Source organism: Heptranchias perlo, unplaced genomic scaffold (genome assembly GCF_035084215.1).
Source record: "Heptranchias perlo isolate sHepPer1 unplaced genomic scaffold, sHepPer1.hap1 HAP1_SCAFFOLD_56, whole genome shotgun sequence".
Lineage (NCBI taxonomy): Eukaryota > Metazoa > Chordata > Chondrichthyes > Hexanchiformes > Hexanchidae > Heptranchias > Heptranchias perlo.
Genome location: NW_027139581.1, coordinates 3558739 through 3584042, shown reverse-complemented (window position 1 = coordinate 3584042; position 25304 = coordinate 3558739). Strand labels below are relative to the sequence as shown.

At 43.1% G+C, this 25304-nt stretch overlaps 1 pseudogene and 1 gene segment (V, D, J or C); one reads left to right on the top strand and one right to left on the bottom strand.

Annotated features, from left to right (window-relative positions):
• Positions 1-25304, bottom strand: part of LOC137315687 (zinc finger protein 850-like) — a 200386-nt pseudogene that overhangs the window by 141727 nt on the left and 33355 nt on the right.
• Positions 1875-20298, top strand: LOC137315688 (Ig heavy chain C region-like). The segment is given in 7 exon segments: positions 1875-1984; positions 2272-2593; positions 3842-3891; positions 10361-10669; positions 10783-11103; positions 12122-12430; positions 19848-20298. Coding segments are annotated over 7 exon segments (1749 nt in total).

The window sequence follows — 25304 nt, the reverse complement described above, 5'->3', positions numbered from 1 at the left end:
CTGCGGTCAGTTGTCAGGAAACAGCTCATTGATTTACTCCACAGAACCCGCAGATGCTTCTTGTAAATTACATTGTGAGTTTTCGCCATTTCCTGACGACAGTAAGACGGACTTCCCGCCAAGGAATGTTTTACAGATATGGCTTGAGTTTGGGTTTCAACAAAACGAGGTTTAACTACTCAGCAAAAACACGTCTTTTACATGCGATAACATCTAAAGTCTAATTGTCTGCAAATCCCCCCTGTACAATATCATAAAATGCGATTATAGAATGTGAGAACCTTGAGATATTATTGAAATAATTTTCAATCCCGAGTACAGACCATTCTAGCCTTGATATTTTCCATAACCTACTATAATCCGGCAGTAGGCTGGGGAAGATGTGCTACTTCCACAAAAATATACAGGCGGTTATTGATATGAGGAACAGAATAACCGATAAAATACAAGCATTTTATGAAATTATTCTTTCTTTACAGGACTCGGGAATACTGAAAGCTGTTCGTGTATAATCAAAGCGAACAACAGCAACGAACACTGAGACGGTGAAATATAGTTACAAACAGATCTGGTCTGACTGTAATTCCAACACTGCATTCAAGTTAAATTTTTAAAAATTATATATATATATATATATGTATATCCAGGGAACGTACCATGTATAATATCATATATTTAATATATACACACAGAATACGTTTATATACATCCATTGATTGTGTAATTAAATTGCACATAGTGCAGAATCTGTTGGTAATTATTCAGTTCCGTTGATTTGTAATTGGAATCAAAAGTTAGAAGAGGCGCTGTAAATTTTGAAATGAATTTACATGTCCAGTTTCTGCGATAGAAATAGATATACGTGTGTGTGTGTGTGTGCGTGTGTGTGTGTGAGTGAGTGAGTGAGAGACACAGACAGACAGATAGAGACAGATATAGAGAGAAATAGAGAGAGAGAGACAGATTTGGAAACAAGTGAACTGTTGCCCACAACACGAATTCTACCCAGCGCTGGGAGTCACGTTCACTGGAACCAAAACAGCTGCATCTCTGATTAATCCAACAATGAATCAAAGATCAGACCTTTAACTAGAACATGTGAACTAATAATCTCACTTTCCTTGTAAAAATTAAAAATCTATCTAACATTAATAAAACAATGTCTACGTTTATTTTTTTGTTTCACACTTTTCAATAGTCTTTAATTTTGCAGTATTAAGGACATTTACAATGTGCAATATGGTAATTCTCATTAGAAAGCAAGGCATTTGAGAATTTAATTCTGAGGGAGACAGTTTTGGAGAAACTGTGTAATCTCCTGCAAAGACAGGTGGATTGCTTCACAATTTACAATCGTTCAATATGAGTAACTTTACCCCACTACCGATAGTAAAGTTAGTATCAGGGGCCCGAGTGATGGGGAGAGCTCACATTAAGTAAAGAACTGCATAGAAACGATATCTGATACCTGAAAATAAAGGCAATAGTTTCCCAAAATTTGTTGAACATCCGATAGAATTGGTACAATAATAATCACTTCCTCTCTCCTTTTGCATTCGATTCAGTGACACCAACTGAATAGGGATTAAAAATGTGGGAGAATCAGACTCCATATACTATCTTTAAACTGAAATTGTTTTGGATTAACTGTATTATCTAGATCGATAACTAGCCAATGCAAAGCAAATCTAGTTTTGAGAGGTGAGCACAGAAAATGGATTATTGGTGCTAATTTTTTGATGATCGAAAATCAGATCGTTGAGCTGAGAAAGGAAAAGAGAGGAGGAGCCAAACTACTGCTGAAGGAGGCGGATGATTTCCAGCCCCGGGCTTTAGCTCACGGAGCTCCAGGCAGTTTAAATAGTGGAGCGCTCGGCTTCAGGTCAGCAATCAGGAGGCTGTTCTGGGGAGCAGAGAGTTTGATCAAGAAAGCAAACGATGGCGCTTGGCTTCTACCTCTGTTTACTTCTGTCTTACTTTACCTGTGAGTATTCTTTCCCTTTTCAGCTCAGGGTGGGGGAAATTCCTCTGATTGCACTGTGAAGATTATCTTAGCGAAATTGCAAATACGTCAGGAAAGAACCGATTTATCAGTTCTCCAGCATGACAACAAAATTAAACCTTCAATAATTCGTTCAAGATATTGTACAAAAAGAACGAGAAGATGGATGATAAACCCAGTTCTCGCTTTTAAATATTCTGTTTTACTTTTATGACCATCTTTAATTTTGCCTGTTTTAATGACATCCGATCTTTTCCCCCCACTCTCAGATGTCCAATGCAACATCGTGCTGACTCAATCGGATTCCGTTACCGCAAAGCCCACGGAGACTCAGACACTGTCCTGTTCGGTGAGTGGGTTCAATGTCAACAGCTATTACATGGCTTGGGTTAAGCAAGTTCCTGGGAAAGGGCTGGAGTGGTTACTGAGCTATTATACGCCCACATCCACGAATTATTACGCACCCGGAGTTCAAGATCGATTCACCCCTTCCAAAGACAGCACGACCTTTTATCTGAAAATGACTAATTTGAAGACCGAAGACACCGCCATGTATTACTGTGCAGGATACCCACGGGGAGGGGGTCCGGGGCTGGACCTGTACAAAAACAGGAGGAGAAATCCAACCGTTCCAAATATAACCTGACGGTTAGTAATTAAATAAAGTGCAATGTTAATTGCAGTACTTTCAAATAGACGGTATTTCTTCCCAAAGCATCTTGTTTAAGGACAGTTAACTGATCTAAAATATGAACTGTTGTTGTAATAATGAGGAGAAGGGACTCTGCTGGTGTCCAGCACTTCGATGTGTGAGGAATGGAAATTTGAAGTTAATGCTTGTTTCAATATATTCTACCACTGGTCGCTGATGTGCACAGATGTGTTCTCTTTCTCTCACCCTGAGTGAATTTCTAGTCCGGTTGCAGTCCCAATAAGGGTTTTTTGAAAGTGAATTTTGACAGACAGTGCTGAACAGAGAGCGAGTGCAGTATTTGTGCTGGCGTGTGTCATTGTGATAATACAGTGGATCCACAGTGCTTCATATCGACATCTCGTCATACAGTAACACTGAGCGGGATCCTGCTGAAATCTGTGATCACAAAACCATCATGAACAGCAACATTAGTGTCATTCCATATATATCACTGTCAGAAATATCTCCAAGTTTATAAAACCAGCTATAAAGTGTAAATTGAACTGACGAATTTAAATTCCATGCAAAGACTGGTTGTGTGTCTCAACACTAAAACGTGGCTTTTTATAAACATATAACAAGTTATACTGATACAAGCATCACATTAATGCATCCACTGGTGAATCTGAGTCGAGTTTTTTGTAAGCTGTTTGGAATTTAGATCTACATACGAAAGCTATATGTTGGCAGAAGTATTTGACACGGTGTGTATCATGGTGTATACCTGGGTGGCACAGCATTAACTGTCAATACAAAAACCCTTTCAACATTCATGGGGTGAAACTGGGGCAGTGCTCCGGCTGGAATACAACTGCGAATATATTAAAGTAATATTCATGTATTGCTATCTCGCACTGCAGTCCTGGCGAGGATTAAGCAGGACAACTATAAAAAATATTCACGAAATTGTTGGCGATTTGGAAACTTGTTCATCAACTAATGTATGAGATCGCAAATATCAAAGTAATTTATAAACAATCAAATGGAACCATTTGTTACTATATATAATGATTTTTAATATCACATAAATCTATCGTAACATTACCTTGCCTCTGGAATGTCAAAACTTAAAATAATGTAGACTATTTTCTGTACCGAATGCAGAGCCCCTTATTGTGTGACTCAGATGAAGGAATGTAACACAGTGATTACTGGGGCTACTGGGGACAAGGGACCATGGTGACGGTGACTGCAGGTAAGAAACATGCACTAATTTAGTTGCAGTATTTAATTTGTATGTTTAATCTTGTATTTCGTGTTGTTTTAATAGTTAATTATTTCCACAATCCTGTGAAGTTGGTACTGTTTCCTTAGATTTATTGGTATGTAACTTTTGATTGTGCATCTGAGATTTTATAGATCAAAGCAGCTGTATCACTCTTGCATTTCTCCTTGATTATTGTGGGATCTTGTTTATCTGCGAGTATGGGTTATTTGATACCAGAAACCTGATGCTGATCTGTGTTTATTTTTGTTTCTGCAATGTTTAATTTGACAACATCTGGCTAATGCAGTTCTCGGTTATAATGTTGTCCCAAGTGCTTTGGGCTCAGTCCGAGATCATGTACATCGGGCTCCTTTCAGGATATACTGAAATTCTTTATGAGTGTAGAGTACTCGCTCGGCCGTGTAGAAAACTGCTTAAAAATCCACTCCTGACTCCATCATGTGAAAGACACTGTGAAAATCCGCAGAGTCTGTATTGTTTCAGAGAGCTCAGAAAACTACAGAGATTCTAATTGTGCAGAGACAGAGCATAAAATTATTAGAAGCTCGATGCATCATAGTATCATATAGTATGTAGAGCAGAGGAGGAGGCCATTCGGCCCAACGTGCCTCTGCCAGCTCTTTGAAAGAGCTTCCAATCAGTTCCATCCCCCTGTACTTTTCTCAGAGTCCTGTTTTTTCCCTTCAAGTATTTATCCAATTCCCTTTTGAAAGTTACTTTTAAATCTGCTTCCACCGCCCTTTCACTGCATTCCAAATCATTACAACTCACTTCATAATTTAAAACTCATTTCTGTGCCTTTATTTACATAAAACTAATGTATTCATCTATTAGTATAATATTCGATACGTTCATATTGAATATCTGTCACGAAAAGTTTGTTAACATTTCCACAATGCACAAGGTTGTGGGCAGAAGCAGGTTTAAAATTAATATTGGATTTGATTATAATTTAATACAGCATCAGTTAATATCAATGTTAACTTACAATATAATCAATTAAACACAAACCGCCTTCCACAAATGTCCCATACACAACACCGTCAGGAGAAAATGTCAGAGATGGGAGAAAAATAAATCGATTATGTTACAATTAATTTCACAAATCACCGTGTTTCTTACTCAGTTGTGATTGAGCTCCAAAAGGTCTCACTGCAGATTTTAATTAGTTGCTGTATCCTGGTTTGGTCTTGATGATTTTATATATTATATTTAATTAATGAACAATGTGGAGCCTGTGGCTGGATAGATTTCAATTTAAAATAGCTCTTGGTTTATTAAGTACTTACTCTTCAATGGAGGAAGTTTTATTGTCAGTAAACTGTCCAAAAATGTTGGCTCTTTGTATATTATCTCTTTTAGGCAGTGAGACAGGCTTTACTAAAGAATTGTGCAAATTCATAGGCAGAAAGAGATAAACTGTTATAGAAGCCAAACAACATTTTTAAAATGAATGGGGGTAATTTTGATTTTGGCGACAGTGCGAAACGTGTGCTGGGGAGTCGACAGTCCGTTTAACATCTCTCCCGGCTTTTATTTCCAATGACGTGAATCACCAGTTTTACACTGTCCCACCAAGTCAAAATTACCACCAATATATTTCAACCAAAGAACTTTCAGACTTCACAAGGTTGGAAATAGACAAGAAATAAACTAGGCAGAGTGGGGGAAATTATAAGGTTGGAGGCAGCGATGCGAATATTGCTGGAAATCAAGCAGAATTGTTGAAATGATCTTCGTTTAATTAAATTACATTAGTTCATTAAATTTTAAAAACTACTGACCTCGTAAGGCTGGAAGGAAACTAGAAACAATTTTAAACTTCAAACAGATTTGTTTCACTAAAATGACGTTAATATCAACATTAATTTATTATCAGCACTCTGGAGGTAAAATTCAACTTGTGCGGGGCGTAAAACGGGCGGTAGCGGATGGGCTTTCCGAATTACACAACGCCTGGTTTTCCCTGAATTACGCTCCCGTCGAAGTTAGAAGTTCGAACCTAAAGGCTCGTTTCTCCATTTGCTCCGTTATATTCAGGGTCTCTGATAATTAAACGAAGCGATGTTCTGTTTTACACGGATCCTTGTGTAGTTTCAGTTAAACTTGAATTATACTGAATTCCACATTTCGAAGTTAAAGTGTGCAAGATATAGATTCCCGCCTGGGCGTTAAACAATCCCTGCTCTGTGCACAGAGAGGAAATTTGAGTGGGGAGGATTGCACACCTGCTACAAAACTCTCCCGATTTTACTTCCATTAGTTTAAATAGGAGGAAGATCAGGTGGATTCTGTGAGTGACGTCTATTTTTTCCCGATCAGATTTCCCTCCCCCCCTCCCCCTTCCCCAGATTGTTGTTCAGCGCGAAGCTGAGATTATCCTTAATACCCAGCCAGCGAAGACAAAAATCTACCTTTAGTGTTTTATTGAACAGTTTCTCTGCAGACGAGGCTATAGCACAGATCATTTAAGAAACGGAAGAGCGCTACTTTAGCAAATCGAGGTTCTGCAGCTCATCTGTGTTGGTGATTTGAGACCCGAGCCAGGCGGTAAACAAAGAATACAGAGACCCCGGACTCAGATGTGTTGAGGGCGGCGGGAGAATAGGACAGGGAACAGTTCTGGTCCAAAGGTCCTACCCGCATTTGCAAGGCGTTTCTTGGCTGACATTATTAATAGTTATTATTATTGCTGTTAATAATAATATTATTACTACCACATTATTAGTGATACCTTTATTATTGCTGTTGATATTATTATTTATGTATCTTGAAGTGTTGGGACATTAGGAGTAAACAGTAAATACCGCGAAACTTGGCCCAATATTTGATTACAGCAAGAAAGCAAATGGGAGAAGTTGCTCGATGCATCATGAGAGAGAAAGGGTTCACATTAAGAGGTGACATTATTTCTCTATACACCGTTCATTAGACCATGAGAGAGAAATGGTTCACATTAAGAGGTGACATTATTTCTCTATACACCGTTCATTAGACCATGAGAGAGAAATGGTTCACATTAAGAGGTGACATTATTTCTCTACACACAGTTCTTTAGACCATGAGAGAGAAAGGGGTCACATTAAGAGGTGACATTATTTCTCTGTACACCGTTCTTTAGACCATGAGAGAGAAAGGGTTCACATTAAGAGGTGACATTATTTCTCTGTGCACCGTTCTTTAGACCATGAGAGAGAAAGGGTTCACATTAAGAGGTGACATTATTTCTCTATACACCGTTCTTTAGAGCATGAGAGAGAAAGGGTTCACATTAAGAGGTGACATTATTTCTCTACACACAGTTCTTTGGACCATGAGAGAGAAAGGGTTCACATTAAGAGGTGACATTATTTCTCCATACACCGTTCTTTTGACCATGAGAGAGAAAGGGTTCACATTAAGAGGTGACATTATTTCTCTATACACCGTTCTTTCGACCCTGAGAGAGAAAAGCAATGTCAACGACAGCCAATCGGCAGCTCGTTTCCCCCTGCCCGAGCATCTTTTCGATTTAAGGCAGTGCAAAACGGGGCACCGATTGGCTGTCGCCCATTTTGCACCACAGACAAGGATGAATTGATACTCAATGGGCGGTAGCTCACAACTGGCAGTATTGCACCAGCCTCCCGTTATACTTCAATGGGAGTGAATATAAGGAGGGGCGAGAAACAGGCGGCCGATTCGATACCGCCCCTTTGTCCACTGCCCAAGTCGGATTCATGCCCCGAAATCATACCCACACTGAACAAATTCCTCTTCACTTAAATGGAAAAGAAATTTGGGTGGATTGCAAAATGAGGTGCAATTCGTTATCGTCGATTTTGCGCTACTGCCAAAGAAGAATTTAAATATCTCACTTCTCATCCTGTCCATGAGAACCACCTCCTGCTCCCTCAACCCTATTCCCACCAAACTGCTGACCACCAAACTTCCCTTCCTGGCCCCAATGTTAGCTTATATTGTGAACGATACATGTTTGCTGATATTGTTAACGGTTCCATCTCCTCAGGTATTGTCCCCCTCCCCTTCAAATCTGCCCTCATCACCCCCCCCCCAACTAAAAAAACCCACTCATGACCCTTCTGTCCTTGCAAACTACCGCCCCATCTCTAACCCCGCTTTCCTCTCCAAAGTCCTTGAATGTGTTGTCGTCTCCCTAACCCCTGTCACCATCTTTCCCATAACTCCATTATGGACCCCTCCAATCAGGTTTCCGCCCCTGCCACAGTACTGAAATGACCCTTGACAAAGTTACAAATGACATCCTATGTGACTGTGACCGGAGTAAACTTTCCCTCCTCATCTTTTCCGACCTGTCTGCAGCCTTTGACACGGTTCACCACATCATCCTCTTCCAAAGCCTCTCCTCCGTCATCCAACTGGGTAGGACTGCGCTCGCCTGGTTCAATTCTCAGCTACCCAGTCGTAGCCAGAGAACCATCCGCAATGACTTCTCTTCCCGCTCCGTTATCTCTGGAGTCCCCCAAGGATCTATCCTTGACCCTTCCTATTTCTCATCGACATGCTGCCCCGCGGCGACATCATCTGAAAATACAAAGTCAGATTCCACATGGAAGCTGCCGACACCCAGCTCTACCTCACCACCACCTCCCTCAACCCCTCCACTCTCTCTGATTTGTCACACTGCTTGTCCGACATCCAGTGCTGGATAAGCAAAAATTTCCTCCAACTAAATGTTGGGAGGACAGAAGTCGTTGTCTTTGGTCCCCGCCACTAAACCCGTTCCCTAGCCACTGTCTCCATCCCTCTCCCTGGCCATTCTCTGAGGCTGAACCAGACCGTTCGCAAACTCGGCGTCCTATTTGACCCTGAGATGAGATTCGGACCACATATCTGCTCCATCGCCAAGACCGCCTAATTCCACCTCCGTAACATCACCCATCTCCACCCCTGCCTCAGCTCTTCTGCTGCTGAAACCCTCATCCATGCCTTTATTGCCTCTAGATTTGACTATTCCAATGCTCTCCTGGCCTCCCATCTCCCGCCCTCCATAAACCTGGGCTGATCGAAAACTCTGCTGCCCCGTATCCTAACTCGCACAAAGTCCCGTTCACCCATCACACCTGTACTCGCTGACCTCCATTGGCTGTCGGTCCGGGAACGCCTCGATTTTAAAGTTCACATCCTTGTTTTCAAATCCCTCCATGGCCTCACCCCTCCCTATCTCTGTAACCTCCTCCAGCCGTACAACCCTCCGAGGCCACCAATTCTGGCCTCTTGCGTATCCTCGATTTTAATCGCTCCACCATTGGTGGCCGTGCCATCAGCTGTCTTGGCCCTAAACTCTGTAATCCCCTCCCTAAACCTCGCCGCCTCTCTACCTCTCCCTCTCCTTGAAGAATCTCCTTTAAACCTACCTCTTTGACCAAGCATTTGTTCAGCTGTCCCAATATCTCCTTCTGTGCCTCAGTGACATTTTATGACATTGAAGGGGCTATATAATTGCAAGATGTTTTTGGCGTACAATCGCATTTTTAGAATTATATATTCACACTTTAGATCTGTTTGCACATCCGAACACTTAGTTTCATATCCCTGAGTATACAGTCCCACATTCTGCACACTAATTAAATTATATCTGCCACATGCCCGCCCATTCTCCTATCCTGCCTCTGTCTTCATGAAGACTTTTACATTCCTCCTCGCTGCTTGCCAAATCATGTACTTTTTTGTCGTTAGCAACTTTCGAGATTTTATTCCCTGTCGCCAAGTGTAAACCATGGAATGTATGTAAACAGAAGTGCCCCGAATACTGACACCAGGAGGACTTCACTTTCCAGCCGTTCTCCAATCTGAAGGACACGTTAACCGTTTCTCTGTGTTTCCTGTCCATCAACCAACTTTCCATCCCTGCTGCTCACAGTTCCTCTAAACGTATACGCCTGATTTTTTATCCAGCCCCCTCTTGGCCTCGATGGATATTCAGACTTATATGCCGAGAAATTCGTCAGAGCTGCTCCCGCTCCGCCTGCGAGACTTTGTGGGAAGTGGAGTGGAAACTCCGTTTACAGGGAGTAGCCTGGGGGAATTTCCAGACCTGTGATATTAATATTTTTGCCTGAACTTTACTTGAGAACAGTTAGGGGAGAAAATATGTCCTCGTCATTGGAGTGGCGACAAGGAGTTCGGCGAAGTCAATGATACAATTTCCTTGTACTGAGTCTGGGTGGATGGAGCTTGATGGGCCGAATGGACTTTCCTGTCTCCGGACTTTCGGATGCACCAGACTGGGGTTCGGTGAGCCCATTTCAAGTCAGGCCTCACAATTAGCAGAGGCTCACTTTTCACTGTTGTTTGTGATCCTCAAATGATGCAATTGGTGCAGATTCTGGCGGATATTCAAAACATGAGGGCGTTTCATGTAAATGTGATCGCGGAGTTTCACTTTTGTGTTCAATTTGTTCCTCTTTCACAGCTGAACCGTCTACTCCGACACTCTTCGCCCTGCTATCGTCCTGTGGAGAACCCAATACTGAAGGTTTGGTGACGGTCGGGTGCTTGGCGATGAACTATTCTCCCGAAAAAGCCATCCTTTCCTGGACCAAAAATGACCAAAGCATCACCAGTGGATTCATGACCTACCCGTCAGTGTTCAACAAGAAGGGAACCTACACCCTGAGCAGCCAGTTAACGATCCCCCAGTCAGAGATGGAGAGCAGCAAAGTCTACTGCGTTGTTCGGCACAGCGGTTCTGCCTGGGAGACAGTGAGTCTGCCCATTCCAGGTTAGTGTGAGCTCGATGGCGACCAAGATGTGAAAAGATAACAGAATTTTCCAATACAGAATTATTTAATTTTGAAATGGTGAAATCTCCTTTGTTTCCTTGAATTCCCATAGAAAGATTGCCTGCGGTCCCTCCAACTGTTATCCTCACGCAAAGTTCACCTCAGGAAATCTTATCCAGCAAACATGTAACGGCCGTGTGTTTAATATCCGAATTCCGACCAAAACCCATCGACGTGCAGTGGCTGAAGGGCGGATTGCCCGTGAAGTCCGGGTTCGTCACCTCTCCTCCCTGTGAAGAGAACGGCAACTTCAGCGTCAGTAGTCGGCTGGAAATCACCTCCAGGGAATGGTTCAACGGTGCGGTATACACCTGCTCCGTCACTCACAAAGCGAGCAAGAGCATCCAGAGCAAAAATATCACCAGTTCTCCTGGTAAGAGGCAAACCGGGAGCTGAGGCCAGATGCATCTAAGTGCCAAATTCTACCGAAATTTACAGTCAGTGTTCCGTGGGGTGGGGGTGAGGGTGTGTGGGGGGACTGATAACTTCTTTCACCAATTATTAGGAACATATCATTGATGTTATTGATCATCTCTGAGTCAGAAGGTCGTGGGTTCAATCCCACTCCTGAGACTTGAGCATAAAATCGAGGCTGACACTCCCAGTCAGGACTGATGGAGCGCTGCACTATGGGAGGTGCCATCTTGTTGAGACGTTAAACCGAGGCCCCGATCTGCCCTCTCAGGTGAAAGGAAAAGATCACACAGCAATATCTAGAAGACAAGCAATGGAGTTCTCCCCTGTGTCCTGGCCAATATTTATCCCTCAACCAACATCACTAAAAGAGATTACCCGGTCATTATCACATTGCTGTTGGTGGGAGCTTGCTGTGAGCAAATTGATAGCTGAGTTTCCAACATTTCAACAGTGACCACACGTCAAAAGTAGTTTTTTGTCTGTAAAGCGCTCTGGGACGTCCTGAGGTGATGAAAAGCGCTGTATAAATGCAAGTTCTTTCTTTCTTTACCGAGTATCTAGTTACTTGCTTCCTTCTCCTGGACGGCCTGACTCTCTCTGCCTCTGTTACAGTTCAGTGAGCACTGCAGACGTTCCAGAGCCCCGCCCCAGAAGGGATTCCTCTGCGCACATGTCATCGGATCAGTCTGCGATCCTGGTCCCAGTTTTGTTCTCAGTGAGCCGAAATCAGGCGGTGCGCAAGTAGAGCATCAGAGCTGTGCTTCAACACAACTGTTCCAGGGAATGGGGGAGTCACCAATGGTCACATTCCTGATTAGTGGCACGGAAAATCAGGCGCACTGTATAATGGGAGGCTGAGTCCATATCGCCCAAAGTAAAAATGACTTTCCTTGTCTTTAATCAAATAAAGGCTGAACGTTCGCTTCACAATTCTCCAGAGAATAGATCGGTTCACATTTATTTTCCTCTCACAGATTGTCCTCCACCCGGTGAACCAGAAGTCACAATTCTGCCACCATCACAAGAACAGGTTTTACTGGAGGCGACGGTGACTTTGACCTGTGTCGTGTCTGATGCTCCGAATGGGGTCAACGTGTCCTGGACCAGAGAACAGCAGCCTTTAAAATCAGAGATTGCCGTCCAACCTGGCGAGGGCTCCGACAGCCTGATCAGCAAAGTAGACATCTCGACACAAGCGTGGCTGAGTGGGGATACGTTCTATTGCGTGGTGAGCCATCAGGATCTTCCAACTCCTAAAAGAGCGTCCATACACAAGGAACGAGGTGAGCAGTGAGGTTGCAGCAACAAGTGTCACATTGTGAATCTTCTCAGTGCGTGTACATGACTTCTATTCATTAAATATATGCATAGTCTATCCCCATGGCATAGTTTAGTCCATCCACCACCTTAAACATTCATTCCCTCCACCACCGGCTCACTGTGGTTGCAATGTGTACCATCTACAGGATACACTGCAGCAACTCGTGCACGCTTCTTTGGCAGCACCTCCCAAACCCGCGGCCCCTACCAACAGGTGCATGGGAACACCATCACCTCCAAGTTCACCTTAAAATCACAACTCATCCCGATTTGGGCAAATATCGCCATTCCTTCATTGTCCCATTCAAATTTCCGGAACTCCCTCCTAACAGCACTGTGGGAGTACCTTCACTATACGGACTGTAGCGGGTCAAGCAGAAGGCTCACCATCACTTTCTCAAGGACAACTATGGATGGGCAATAAAAGCCGACCTCACGAGAGGCGCCCACATCCCGGGAATGAATAAACAATAAAGTTGGTAAATGGATAAAATGGAGAGGAAACTCTTTTATTCCGAACGAAAGGCTTTTCTCACTTCTCGGTCCCCTCTGCAGAGCTTGGATTAGAGGAAACTCTTTTACCCCCACCATGGCAAGTAGCGAAATTGAACTCAATAATCCTGTAAATTCGCTGGCTGACACCGGAGAAACTGAGGGAGTCCAGAACAAGGGGCCATAACCTTAATATTAGAGCTAGGTCGTTCAGGGGTGATGCGAGGGAACATTTCTTCATACAAACGGCAGTGGGAATCTGGAACTCTCTCCCCAAAAAAGCTGGTGAGGCTGGAGGTCAATTGGAAATTTCAAAACTGAGATTAATAGTTTGTTGCTGGATTACGTGCAATCCGGAGCAAATCCACTGCACCACGGGAGACTCGGCTGAACTGCGAGCGAGCGAAATGCAGTTGTTATAGGGGGTTCAATAGTCTTACTAAAATTGTACAGGGCTTTGTTGAGACCTCACCTGGAGTATTGCGTACAGTTTCGGTCTGCTTATCTGAGGAAGGATAAACTTGCCTTTGATGCGGTGCAAAGAAGATTCACTGGATTGATTCCTGGGAGGAGAGGGTTGTCCTGTGAGGAGAGATTGAGTACAATGGCCTTATACTCTCTGGATTTTAGAAGAATGAGAGGTGATCTCATTGAAAAATATAAGATTCTGAGGGGGCTTGACAGGGTAGATGCTGAGAGGTTGTTTCCCCTGGCTGGAGCTAAGCGGCATAGACTCAGGATAAGGGGTCGACCATTTAAGACTGAGGTGAGGTGGAATTTCTTCACTCAGAGGGTTGTGAATCTGTGAAATTCTCTACCCCAGAGGAATGTGGATGTTGAGTCGTTGAATATATTCAAGGCTGAGATAGATAGATTTTTGGACTCTGGGGGAATTATTGGTAAAAAGATAATGTGCTTCGGAAATTATTTGGGCTAAAGGCTGACAAATCCCCAGGGCCTGATAATCTGCATCCCAGAGTAATAAAGGAAGTGGCCCTTGAAATAGTGGATGCATTGGTGATCATCTTCCAAAATTCTATAGACTCTGGAACAGTTCCTACAGCTGGAGGCTGGCAAATGTAACCCCACTATTTCAAACAGGAGGGAGAGAAAAAACAGGGAATTACAGACCAGTTAGCGTAACATCAACAGTGGGAAAAATGCTATCGTCTATTATGAAAGATGTGACAACAGAATACTTGGAAGGCATTCACGTGAATGGACAAAGTCAGTATTGGTTTATGAAAGGGAAATCATGCTTAACAAATCTACTGGAGTTTTTTGAGGATGTAACCAGCAGAATAGATAAGGGAGAACCAGTAGATGTGGTGTATTTGGATTTTCAGAAGGCTTTTGATAAGGTGCCACACAAGAGGTTAGTGTGCAAAATTAAAGCACATGGGATTGGGGGGAATATATTGGCATGGATCGAGAATTGTTTGACAGACAGGAAACAGAGAATAGGAATAAACGGGTCTTTTTCCGGGTGCCAGGCAGTGACTAGTGAGGTATCGCAGGGAACAGTGCTTGGGCCCAAGCTATTCACAATATATATCAATGATTTGGATGAGGGAACTAAATGTAACATTTCCAAGTTTGCAGACGATACCAAGCTGGGGTGGAATGAGAGCTGTAAGGAGGATGCAAAGAGTGATTTAGACAAGTTGGGTGAGTGGGCAAGAACATGGCGGATGCAGTATAACGTGGATAAATGTGAGGTTATCAACTTTGGTTGTAAAAACAGAAAGGCAGATGATTATCTGAATGGTGATAGTTTGGGAAAAGGGGAGGTGCAACGAGACCTGGGTGTCCTTGCACACCAGTCGCTAAAAGCGAGCATTTGAGTACAGGAGCAGGGATATCTCACTATAGTTATACGGGGCCTTGGTGAGACCACATCTGGAGTATTGTGTGCAGTTTTGGTCTCCTTATCTGAGGAAGGATGTCCTTTCCATGGAGGGAGTGCAACGAAGGTTTACCAGACTGATTCCTGGGATGGCAGGATTGATGGCAGGATGAGGAGGGATTGGAATGACTCGGCCTATATTCACCAGAGTTTAGAAGAATGAGAGATGATCTCATCGAAAAATACAAAATTCTAACAGGACTAGACAGACTTGATGCAGGGAGGATGTTCCCGATTGCTGGGGAGTCCAGAACCAGGGGTCACAGACTCAGGATACGGGGTATACCACTTCTCACCGGGGTGAGGAGACATTTTTTCAATCAGAGGTTGGTGAACCTGTGGAATTTTCTACCACAGAGGGCAGTAGAGGCCAAGTCATCAGATGTATTCAAGAAGGAGATCGATATATGTGTTAACGTTAAAGGGATCAAGGGATATGGGGATAAAGCAGGAACAGGGCACTGAGTTAGACGATCGGCTATTATCATTTTCATGACAGAGCAGGCCCGAAGGGCCGAATGGCCTACTCTTGCTCCTATTTTCTATGTTTCTATGATTCAAGGGATATGGGGATCGGGCTGGAAAGTGGAGTTGAGGTTGAAGATCAGCCATGATCTTATTGAATGTTGGAGCTGGTTCGGGAGTCCGTATGGCCTACTCCTGCTCGTATTTCTTATGTTCTTATATTATTGTGTTCAGGGAGATAGACCGGCGTTTCTGCAAGGGCCAACATGAGTCCTGTATGTGTGTTGTCTCCCTGGTGCCAGGGTAAAGGACAACATTGAGAGATGCGGGACCTTTTGAGGAGGGAAGGGGAACAGCCAGAAATCATGGTCCATGTGGGAACCGATGACATAGGAAGGAAAAGTTCCTGCAGTCAGAGTTTCAGGAGCTAGGGAGGAAGTTCAAAAGTAGCACCTCAAAGGTAGTAAAATCTGGATTACTCCCAGAGCCAAGCGCTAGTGAGTATAGGACTGGCCGAATAAGATTTGCTAATGCGTGGCTGGAGAAATGGTGCAGGAGTGTGGGTTTCAGATACCTGGGACATTGGGAGCAGTTGTGAGGCAGGAGGGATCCGATCAAGATGGACGGGTTGCACCTCAACAGAGCTGGGAAGTTAACTGCTGCTATGGGCGAGGGTTTAAACAAATTTGACAATAGGGTGGGCACCAGGATGAAACATTATAGAGAAGAAGCAAGGTGCACAGAGGACTGGGAGGGACAAATAGCACTTGAGCAAAGAGTACTTCAGAAATAGGATGGATCAGACAGGGGGAAATTAGGCAGTCTAAGATGAGCTTGGAGTGCATGTGTGTAAATGCACGTGGCGTGGTAAATAAGGTTGGTGAGCTGCAGGCTCAAGTTGCCACATGGGACTGTGATATAGAGACAATGGCAGAGACATGGCTCAAAGGTTGGGGGGAATGGGTACTTTATATTCCTGTCTACACTGTATTCAGGAAAGATAGTGAAGGAAAGAAAGGAGGTGTGGCAGTATTGATCAATTAAACTATTATAGCACTGGAAAGTGATGATAAAGGTGAGGGGGTGTCAAAGACAAAATCCATTTGGTTAAAATTAAAGAACAATGGAGGAGCTATTTCACTACTGGGTGTGTACTATAGGCCACCAGATAATGGGAAGGAGATACAGGAACAAATTTGCAGGCAAATTACGGGAAGATGCAAGAACGATAGATTAGTGATAATGGGGGGCCTTCCATTATCCCAATATAGGCTGGGACAGCAACAATGTATCGGGCAAAGACGGGAAGGAATTCCTGAAATGTGTACAAGAGAACTTTGTTGAACAATGTGTTTCCAGCCCAGCGGGGAAGGAAGCAATGCTGGATCTAGTTCTGGGAATGAAGTGAAGCATGATTCAGTGGGGGAGCATTTGGGGAACAGTGATCATAATATCATGAGATTTAGAATAGTCATGGAAAATGACAATCTAATGTGAAAATATTTAACTGGAGGAGGGCTAATTTCAGTGAGTTACAAAGGGATCGGAATCAAAGATTGGTTTGCAAAATAGTAATTGAAGAATGGGAGGCCTTCAATGAGGAAATGGTTCACATCCAGTCCCACGAGGGGGAAAGGAAGGGCATCCAAAACTAGAGCTCATTTGATGACTAAAGATATAGAGATTACAATGAAACAGAAAAAGGAGGTTTATGACAAATGTAAGGCACATAATACAATTTAGGACTAAGTTGAATACAGAAAGTACAGAGGAGATTTAAAAAGGAAATAAGAGCGGCAAAGAGAATATGAGAATAGATTAGCGGCCAGCATAAAAGGGAACCCAAACGTTTTTATAAAGATGTAAATTGTAAAAGGGTAGTGAAAGGAAGGGTGGGACCGATTAGGGACAAAAAAAAGAGATCTTCTTGTGGAGGAAGAGGGCAGGGCTGAGGTACTAAATGAATGCACCGCATTGGTCTTCACTAGAGAAAAGGATGCTGCCACTGTAACAGTAAAAGGGGGTCAGTAGCGATATGGGATAGGATAAAAATAGATAGACGAGGTACTTAAAAGATTGGCAGTACTCAAAGTAGAAAAGTCACCCGGTCCAGATGGGATGCAACCGAGGTTTCTGAGGGAAGTAAGGGTGGAAATTACGGAGGCTCTCACCACAATTTCCGATCCTCCTTAGATATGGGAATGGCACCGGAGGACTGGAGGATTGCAAATGTTACAGACTTGTTCAAAAAGGTAAACCCGGCAGTTACAGACCAGTCAGCCGAATGTCGGTGGTGGGGAAACTTTTAGAGAGAATAATCCGGGACAAAATTAATTGGCACTTGGAAAATTCAGCACGGATTTGTTAAAGGAAAATCGTGTTTGATAACTTGATTGAGCTCTTTGATGAAGTAACGGGAAGGGTTAATGAGTGTAATGTGGTTGATGTTGTGTATATGGACTTCCAGAAGGCATTTGATAAAGTACCACATAATAGACTTGTAAGCGAAATTAAAGCCCCCGGGATTAAAGAGAAAGCGGCAGCGTGGATACAAAATTGTCTAATCATAGAATGGTTCCAGCTCAGATTGAAGCCATTCGGCCCATCGTGCCCCTGCCGGCTCTTTATAAGAGAAATCCACTTAGTCCCATTTAGCCTACGCTTGCCCAGTACCAGTGCAATTTTTTCCCTTGAAGTATTTGTCCAATTCCTTTTTAAAAGCCACGATTGAATCTGCTTCCACCACCCTTGCACTCCGGTCCCAAAACTGGTCCCACTGCCCCAAGACTCTGAAGCCATCCATCCTGAGCCATGTCTGCAGCCACGAATTAACCTGCCTTATCTTCCAATTTCTGGACTCACTAGCGGGTGGCACTGGGAGTAATCCAGAGATTACTACCTTTGAGGTCTTGCTTTTCAACTTCCTCCCTCGCTCCTGAAACACTGACCGCAGGAACTCATCCACTTTTCTTTCCTTTGTCGCTAAGGGACAGAAAGCAAAGAGTAGTGTTGAACGATAGTTTCTCAGACTGGAGGGAAGTATAGAGTGGTGTTCTCCAGGAATCAGCATGACATGGACTTGGGTATACTGGGTACAATTACAAAGTTTGCTGATGACACGAAACTCGGAAATGTAAATAATGTGAAGGATAGTAACTAACTTTAGGAGGACATAGACAAACTGGTGAAATGTGCAGAGACATGGCAGATGTAATTTAACGCAGAGAAGTATGAAGTGATGCATTCTTTGGGAGGAAGAATGAAGAGACACAATATAAACTAAATGGTAGAATTTTAAAGGGAGTGCAGGAACAGAGAGACCTGGGGGTGTACGTACAGAAATCTTTGAAGGTGGAAGGAGAAGTTGAGAATGCTGTTAATAAACCATATGTGATCCTCGGCTTTTGTAATAGAGGCACAGAGCACAGAAGCAAATAAGTTACGCTAAATCTTTATAAATCATTGGTTAGGTTTCAGCTGGAGTATTGTGTTCAATTCTTGGCACCACACTTTAGAAAGGATGTCAAGGCCTTAGAGAGGGTGCAGACGAGATTTACTAGAATGGCAGCAGGGATGAGAGATTTCAGTTATTTGGAGACTGGAGAGGCCGGGATTGTTCTCCTTGGAACAGAAAATGTTAAGGGGAGATGTTATGGAGGTATTCAAAATCATGAAGGGTTTTGATCAGGTAAATAAGGAGAAACTGTTTCCAGTGGCAGAAGGTTTGGTTACCAGAGGATACAGATTTAAAGTGGTTGGCAAAAGAGCCAGAGGCGACATGAGGAAACATTTTTTTCGCACCGAGATGTAATGATCTGAATGTTCTGCCTGAAAGGGTGGTGGAAGCAGATTCAATCGTAACTTTCAAAAGGGAATTGGTTAAATACTTGAAGGGAAAAAATAGACAGCTATCGGGAAAGAGCAGGGTAATGGGAATAATTGGATAGCGCATTCAAAGAGCCGGAATAGGTACGTTGGGCCGAATGGCCTCCTTCTGTGCTGTACTATATTATGATACTGTGATAAAGGGTATTGAGAGATATTGAACCAAGCGAGTAAATGCAGTTGAGAAACAGATCAGCCATGTTATAATTGAATGGCGGAACAGACTCGATGGCCTGAATGGCCTCCTGCTGTTCCTATGTTCCTGAACTGACCGTTAAAAATCCGAACTCTTTTTCCATTGTCCTTTCACTGTCCATATCCGAAGGGAGGCTATCACCCCTATGCGATCTTCGCCACATGTGGCTTTGCTCCAGGACGATGTAGTTGTCCTCTCAAATTATCTACAAGCCACTCAGTTACATTTCTCAAACGATGGCCTTCTCAAGGCACGTAGAGGAGAGGAGAGATGTCACCTTAAGTGACTCGTGCACAAAGCAACAAACAGAGTTTTTAAAATTAGGCAAGGGGACGATATCTCGGAGTGCAAAGTGAATCTTCACAACCTAAAGCTGCGCTTTATTCCCTCTATGATCGCCTCTCACTTATTAATATCCAAACATTTTTTTCTGTAGATCCAAATCCACAGGAACCGTCTGTGTTTGTCCTCCTCCCGTTAGCAGAAGAAATCTCCGCTCAGCGGTCTATGACCCTCACCTGCTTAGTGAGAGGTTTCTCTCCCAGAGAGATCTTTGTCAAGTGGACCGTTAATAACAAGACGCTGAATTCCAGCGGCTACAAGAACACTGAGGTGATGGCGGAGAACGAGAGTAGCTCCTTCTTCATGTACAGCATGTTATCCATTAAGACGGAGGATTGGACCAGCGGTGCTTCTTACTCCTGTGTGGTCGGACATGAAGCCATTCCCTTGAAGATAATGAGCAGAACGGTTAATAAATCGAGCGGTAAACCGAGTTTTGTGAACATTTCCCTTGTACTGATGGACACCGTGAATTCTTGTCAATGAGATTATCTCATTTCCATTCCTTAATTAACAGCAAATAAAGACCCTTTTTCTGTTAACGAGTCAAATGTATGGGAATTGAATTATTTTTGTTGGTCGGGAGCAGGATATGTTCCCTTTGGAGACCCAATGCGCCAACATTCCGTTGGAACGCAAGAACAGGAGGAGGCCATTCAGCCCTTCGAGCCTGTTCCCCCATTCATTGAGATCATGGCTGATCTGTATCCTAACTCCATCCACCCGCCTTGGCTCCAGATCCCTTAATACCCTTGGTTAGCAAAAATAAATCAGCTTTAAAATTATTAATTGAGCATCGACTGCTTTTTGTGGGAGAGAGTTCCACACTTCTCCCACCCGGTGTGTGAAGAAATGTTTCCGAACGTCTCTCCTGAATGGCCTGGCTCTGATTTTAAGGTTATGTCCCCTTGTCCTAGACTCCCCCGCCAGCGGGAAATTCTTCTCTCTATCTACCCTATCAATTCCTTTCAAAATCTTAAAAATCTCATTCAAATCACCCGTTAACCTTCGATATTCCGCCCTTCGAGCTTATTTACAGCACAAGCTAAATGCAGACTAAAGGTGCTTCCACTACCAGACCCCTTAACCCTAATATAAGAAAACCGCTTCCAAACACAACACAATGGCTGTTTCCAATTCCCACAAAAACAATACATTGCGGCTTCTCTTCGTCATTACACCGATTTCTTCCGATTGAAGCCAGTTTTGCGCTGTTAGATGATGCCCGTTGGGAACTATTGTGAGGCCACTCCAACTAATTTAACAGAAGACCATTAAAGCAACATGCAGAGGATCATTTCTATCCAATAAAATGTTGCATTTCTATCTTCACTGCATTGAATGTAGACAGTAGTGACGGAAGGGCATTGGTCGGCACAGACCATCTCTCCTGTCCTCATGAAAGAGAGACAGACACTGCCCTTCTGTTGTCCACGAACCCCCGGGACCAGCGGGCAGTCAGTTTCTAAATAACAGAACCACATGGTCTGCAAATATAAACGTCGCTTTACATCAAATAAATCAACTTATTAAATAACTATTTATGAATAAAAATATCTATTCAGGGGGATTGAGAAAACATTGCCTGACTAAACTTGAGATGAGAGGTTTAGCGTCAATAATCTAAACTACATTGACCTAGTCTTTGAGGTGATAACGATTGCACCCACACTTTGTCCCTGAAACAGAGCACATTGGAAACCGCTGGAGATCAATATTCCAGAGCAGGTGGTCGTTCATTGTCACAGGCCGTGCCCAGAGCTGTCCGAATTTCTGACAGCCGGGAAAAGCCACTTTCATATCCTGAAGTGGGAAAACTAACTAATCTCACTGAACTGATCGTTAAAAATACAAGAAATGGACCGATTTTCTAAAACCCAGTTCTTGGTATTCTGAGAAACTTTGATACCATAACATCTTCCTGCTCCCTATACATGCACTGAAGCAATTATCTCAGTTGGAAACTGATACAGATAGATAATGTTCAAAGTATTTCCATCACAAATAAACGACCAAGATTGGAACTAACATCCGATCTCTTACCCAGCACCATGCCAGCCGTCAAATAGGAGATATCGAAACCTATCGATAAAATAATCGACATAAATCACTGAACATCCCTCGATATCTCACCATAATATCCCCGAATGATCGATCTACGAAATCGATTGAAAATACATTAGTGTCTGACAATTAAGAAAAAAAATCACCTTTACCAACACGGAATGTATGAGGATCATAAAGGAAGCGAGGCTGTGAAGTTAGGAACAGAGACAGATTACTGAGCGGGATTAACTGAACAAAAGATACACCTTGGAAATTAAATTAGAGACCAAAATAATACAGTGAGGAAAGAAAGAAATAAATAATAATAATATATCCTGGTTTAATAAACGATCTGAATATATTTCCTCCTCTCCATCCCCGTAGATTCCATAAACCAGGTCTGGGTCGAAGACTATGAGGAAGAGAGCGGCAACATCTGGACAACCGCTTCCACATTCATCATTCTGTTCTTCCTGAGCATTTTCTACAGCGCTGTCGTCACTCTGGTGAAGGTGAGAAGATTCAATCCAGTGACACTTTGATCTGAATGAAGCGGTTTGAAAAGCCTCTAAAAGTTTCATTCATAAAAACCCTGAGATAAATGCACGGACCACTAAATATCTGCTTCATTCTTTTATCCCTCTTTTACAGGTAAAGTGATCGGTTGAATTTCGGATTTTGCACATCTGTTTATTAACATCTCAAAGTGAAACGCCGTCAGTTAATATATCGACATCTATAGCTGAGAAAAACATCAACGGGATTTCCGTCTTTCTGATTGAAATGTTTATTAATGTGTGAGATAACCATCGCTATAATGTAAATGATTCTTAGAGTTTGAGTCCCCTTTCACCTTTGTTTTAATAATTCATGTGTAAATAAATATTTTTTCTCATTTCTTATCCACAATTGTTTCCTTCCCTTTATGTTGAGCCTCTGTTTTCCTTCTCTGCTGTCTGTTGCAGTTGTGCAGACAGCTGGCAGCTCAGACCGGCTCTGTTCTATTCTCAATGTGACACTGAGTTGTTACATTCAGTTCGTGTTAACTTTTTAAAACTTCTTTGTAAATTGTAAACTTTTAAATTGTTAATAAATCTTGAATGACAAATGGACTAATTTGGACTTTGCTGAATTTCTTTCTCCAAGATTAAGCCACATTGTTACATTTTGCCGATATCAATTCTTTTTCCCTGACAGATATTTTGCATCCGTCCTGTTTGGGTTGTGTTTGAACCCAGGACCCTTCAGTTAAGGACCCACTGCGCCACCTAGTGTCCCATCAGAGAAAAGCGACCTCTATCTTTTCATGTCAAGCTCCAGAGGCGAAATGACTGTGCAGTCACCAGGCGCACCTCGCAGTCTCCTCTCACGTTATGGTCCGCCGCAGTCACATGCTAAATTCTGTTAACAATACAAACAACAACATCTTGCATTTATATGGCGCCTTTAACGCAATAAAACGCCACAAGGCGCTTCACAGAAGCGATTATCAAACACAACTTGACACCAAGACACATAAGGAGATATCAGGACAGGTGACCAAAAGCTTAATCAAAGAGGAAGGTTTTAAGGAGCATCTTAAAGGAGGAGAGAGAGATAGAGACGCAGAGAGGTTTAGGGAGGGAACTCCACAGTGTAGGGCGTAGACAGCCGAAGGTACGACCGCCAATGGTGGAGCGATTAAAATCGGGGATGCGCAAGAGGAACAGAGATCCCAGGAGATTTTCGGGCTGGAGGAAGTTACAAACAAAGGGAGGGGTGAGGCCATAGAAGCATTGTTGGATTGGGAGCCAATGTGGGTCAGCGAGTACAGGGGTGATGGGTGAACGGGACTTGGTGCGAGATAGGTTATGGGCAACAAAGTTTTGGATGAGCTCAAGTTTACAGAGGGTGCAACGTGCGAGATAATCCAGGAGATCAATGGAATAGTTGAGTCTATTGGTAACAAAGACATGGTTAGCTGAGGCAAGGGCGGAGACGGGCGATGTGACGGAAGTGGAAGTAGGCGGTCTTGGTGATGAAGACGACATGAGGTTGGAAGCTCAGCTGAGGGTCAAATCGGGCGCCAAGTTTGCGAACAGTCAGCTGTTTAATGTGGTCAATGCACCACAAATAATTAGAACCCGAACGACAAATGATACACAATATTAGCAGATTTTTCTGTTACTGTGGCAACAAAGGGGTTTTTAATCCTCCAATAATTACTTCCACGTGATTCCGATATGAGTAGTTATTAACCTTTATCGCTGTTTACAAGCTATTTGTTCCTCTGAGGAATGCGGAGGTCTTTGGTTACCACATCTCTTGAGATGCTGAACCATGCCCCCCTCAACATCACCCTCTTGCTAAATGTCTCGGGCATTATGCGAGCTATGCGAGGTGGGACACTTAACTAGTTTTAAACCATATTCTTAAAGTCCCTCCTCTTGAACCTGAGTGAAACCACACTGCCTAAGATCATCCCGAGTTTATATTTTATCATCATCAGATTTACATAAGCACAGAAAGACATGTACATATTGCTCCAAGTTTCATTTGGTTAATATTATACATTATGATATAGACAAAGAAAATCATAATACCCTGTACAGGAAACTAAGGTGTGCCATATTATCAAGAAGTCATGGACTTTAAAGATTCTCCAGTTATCCTGTTGCTAATATCCACCTTATGGATAATTTTTTGCTGAGTATTATTTCCCCCCAGCCCAATTTAATTTTTAACTCAAAGGAACCTAACCCTGCACATTGAAAATCCAAATATCTATGCCCCTCTTTACTTTAATTTCAACCCCCTGTTATGTTCCAGTGTGACCCCATTATTTTATCACTTCATCTCATTCATCGGCTTTGGAGGAATTTCAATGTCCAATACAATATTTACAGTCTGCTCCAATATCTCAATACATTTTATTGTTTATAGAAGCATTGAAAATTTATGGCACAGAAGGAGGCCATTCGGCCTTTCCTGTCTGCGCTGGCTGAGAACCGAGACACCCGGCCTAATCCCACTTTCCCGCATTTGGTCCGCAGCTCTGCAGGTGCACATCCAGGTATTGTTGAAATGAGTTAAGGGTTTCTGCCTCAAACAACTCTTTCAGGCAGTGAGTTCGAGACCCCCACCAACCTCTGGGTGAATTTTTTTTCCTCATTTCCGCTCTAATCCTAAAAGTAATACCAATCACTTTAAATCTATGCTCCTTGCTTATTGACGCCTCCGCTGAGGGAAATAGGTCCTTCCTATCCACTCTTTCTCGGCCCCTCATAATTTTGTACACCTCAATCAAATCAACCCTCAGCGTCCTCTGTTCCAAGGAAAACAACCCCAGCCTGTCCAATCTGTCATCAGAGCTAAAATTCTCCAATCCTGGCAACATCCTACTAAATCTCCTCTGCACCCTCTCTAGTGCAATTCCATCCTTCCTGTAATTTGGTGACCAGAACTGTGCGCAGTACTCAAGCTGTGGCCTAACTAGTGTTTTATACAGTTCTACCATAACATCCAT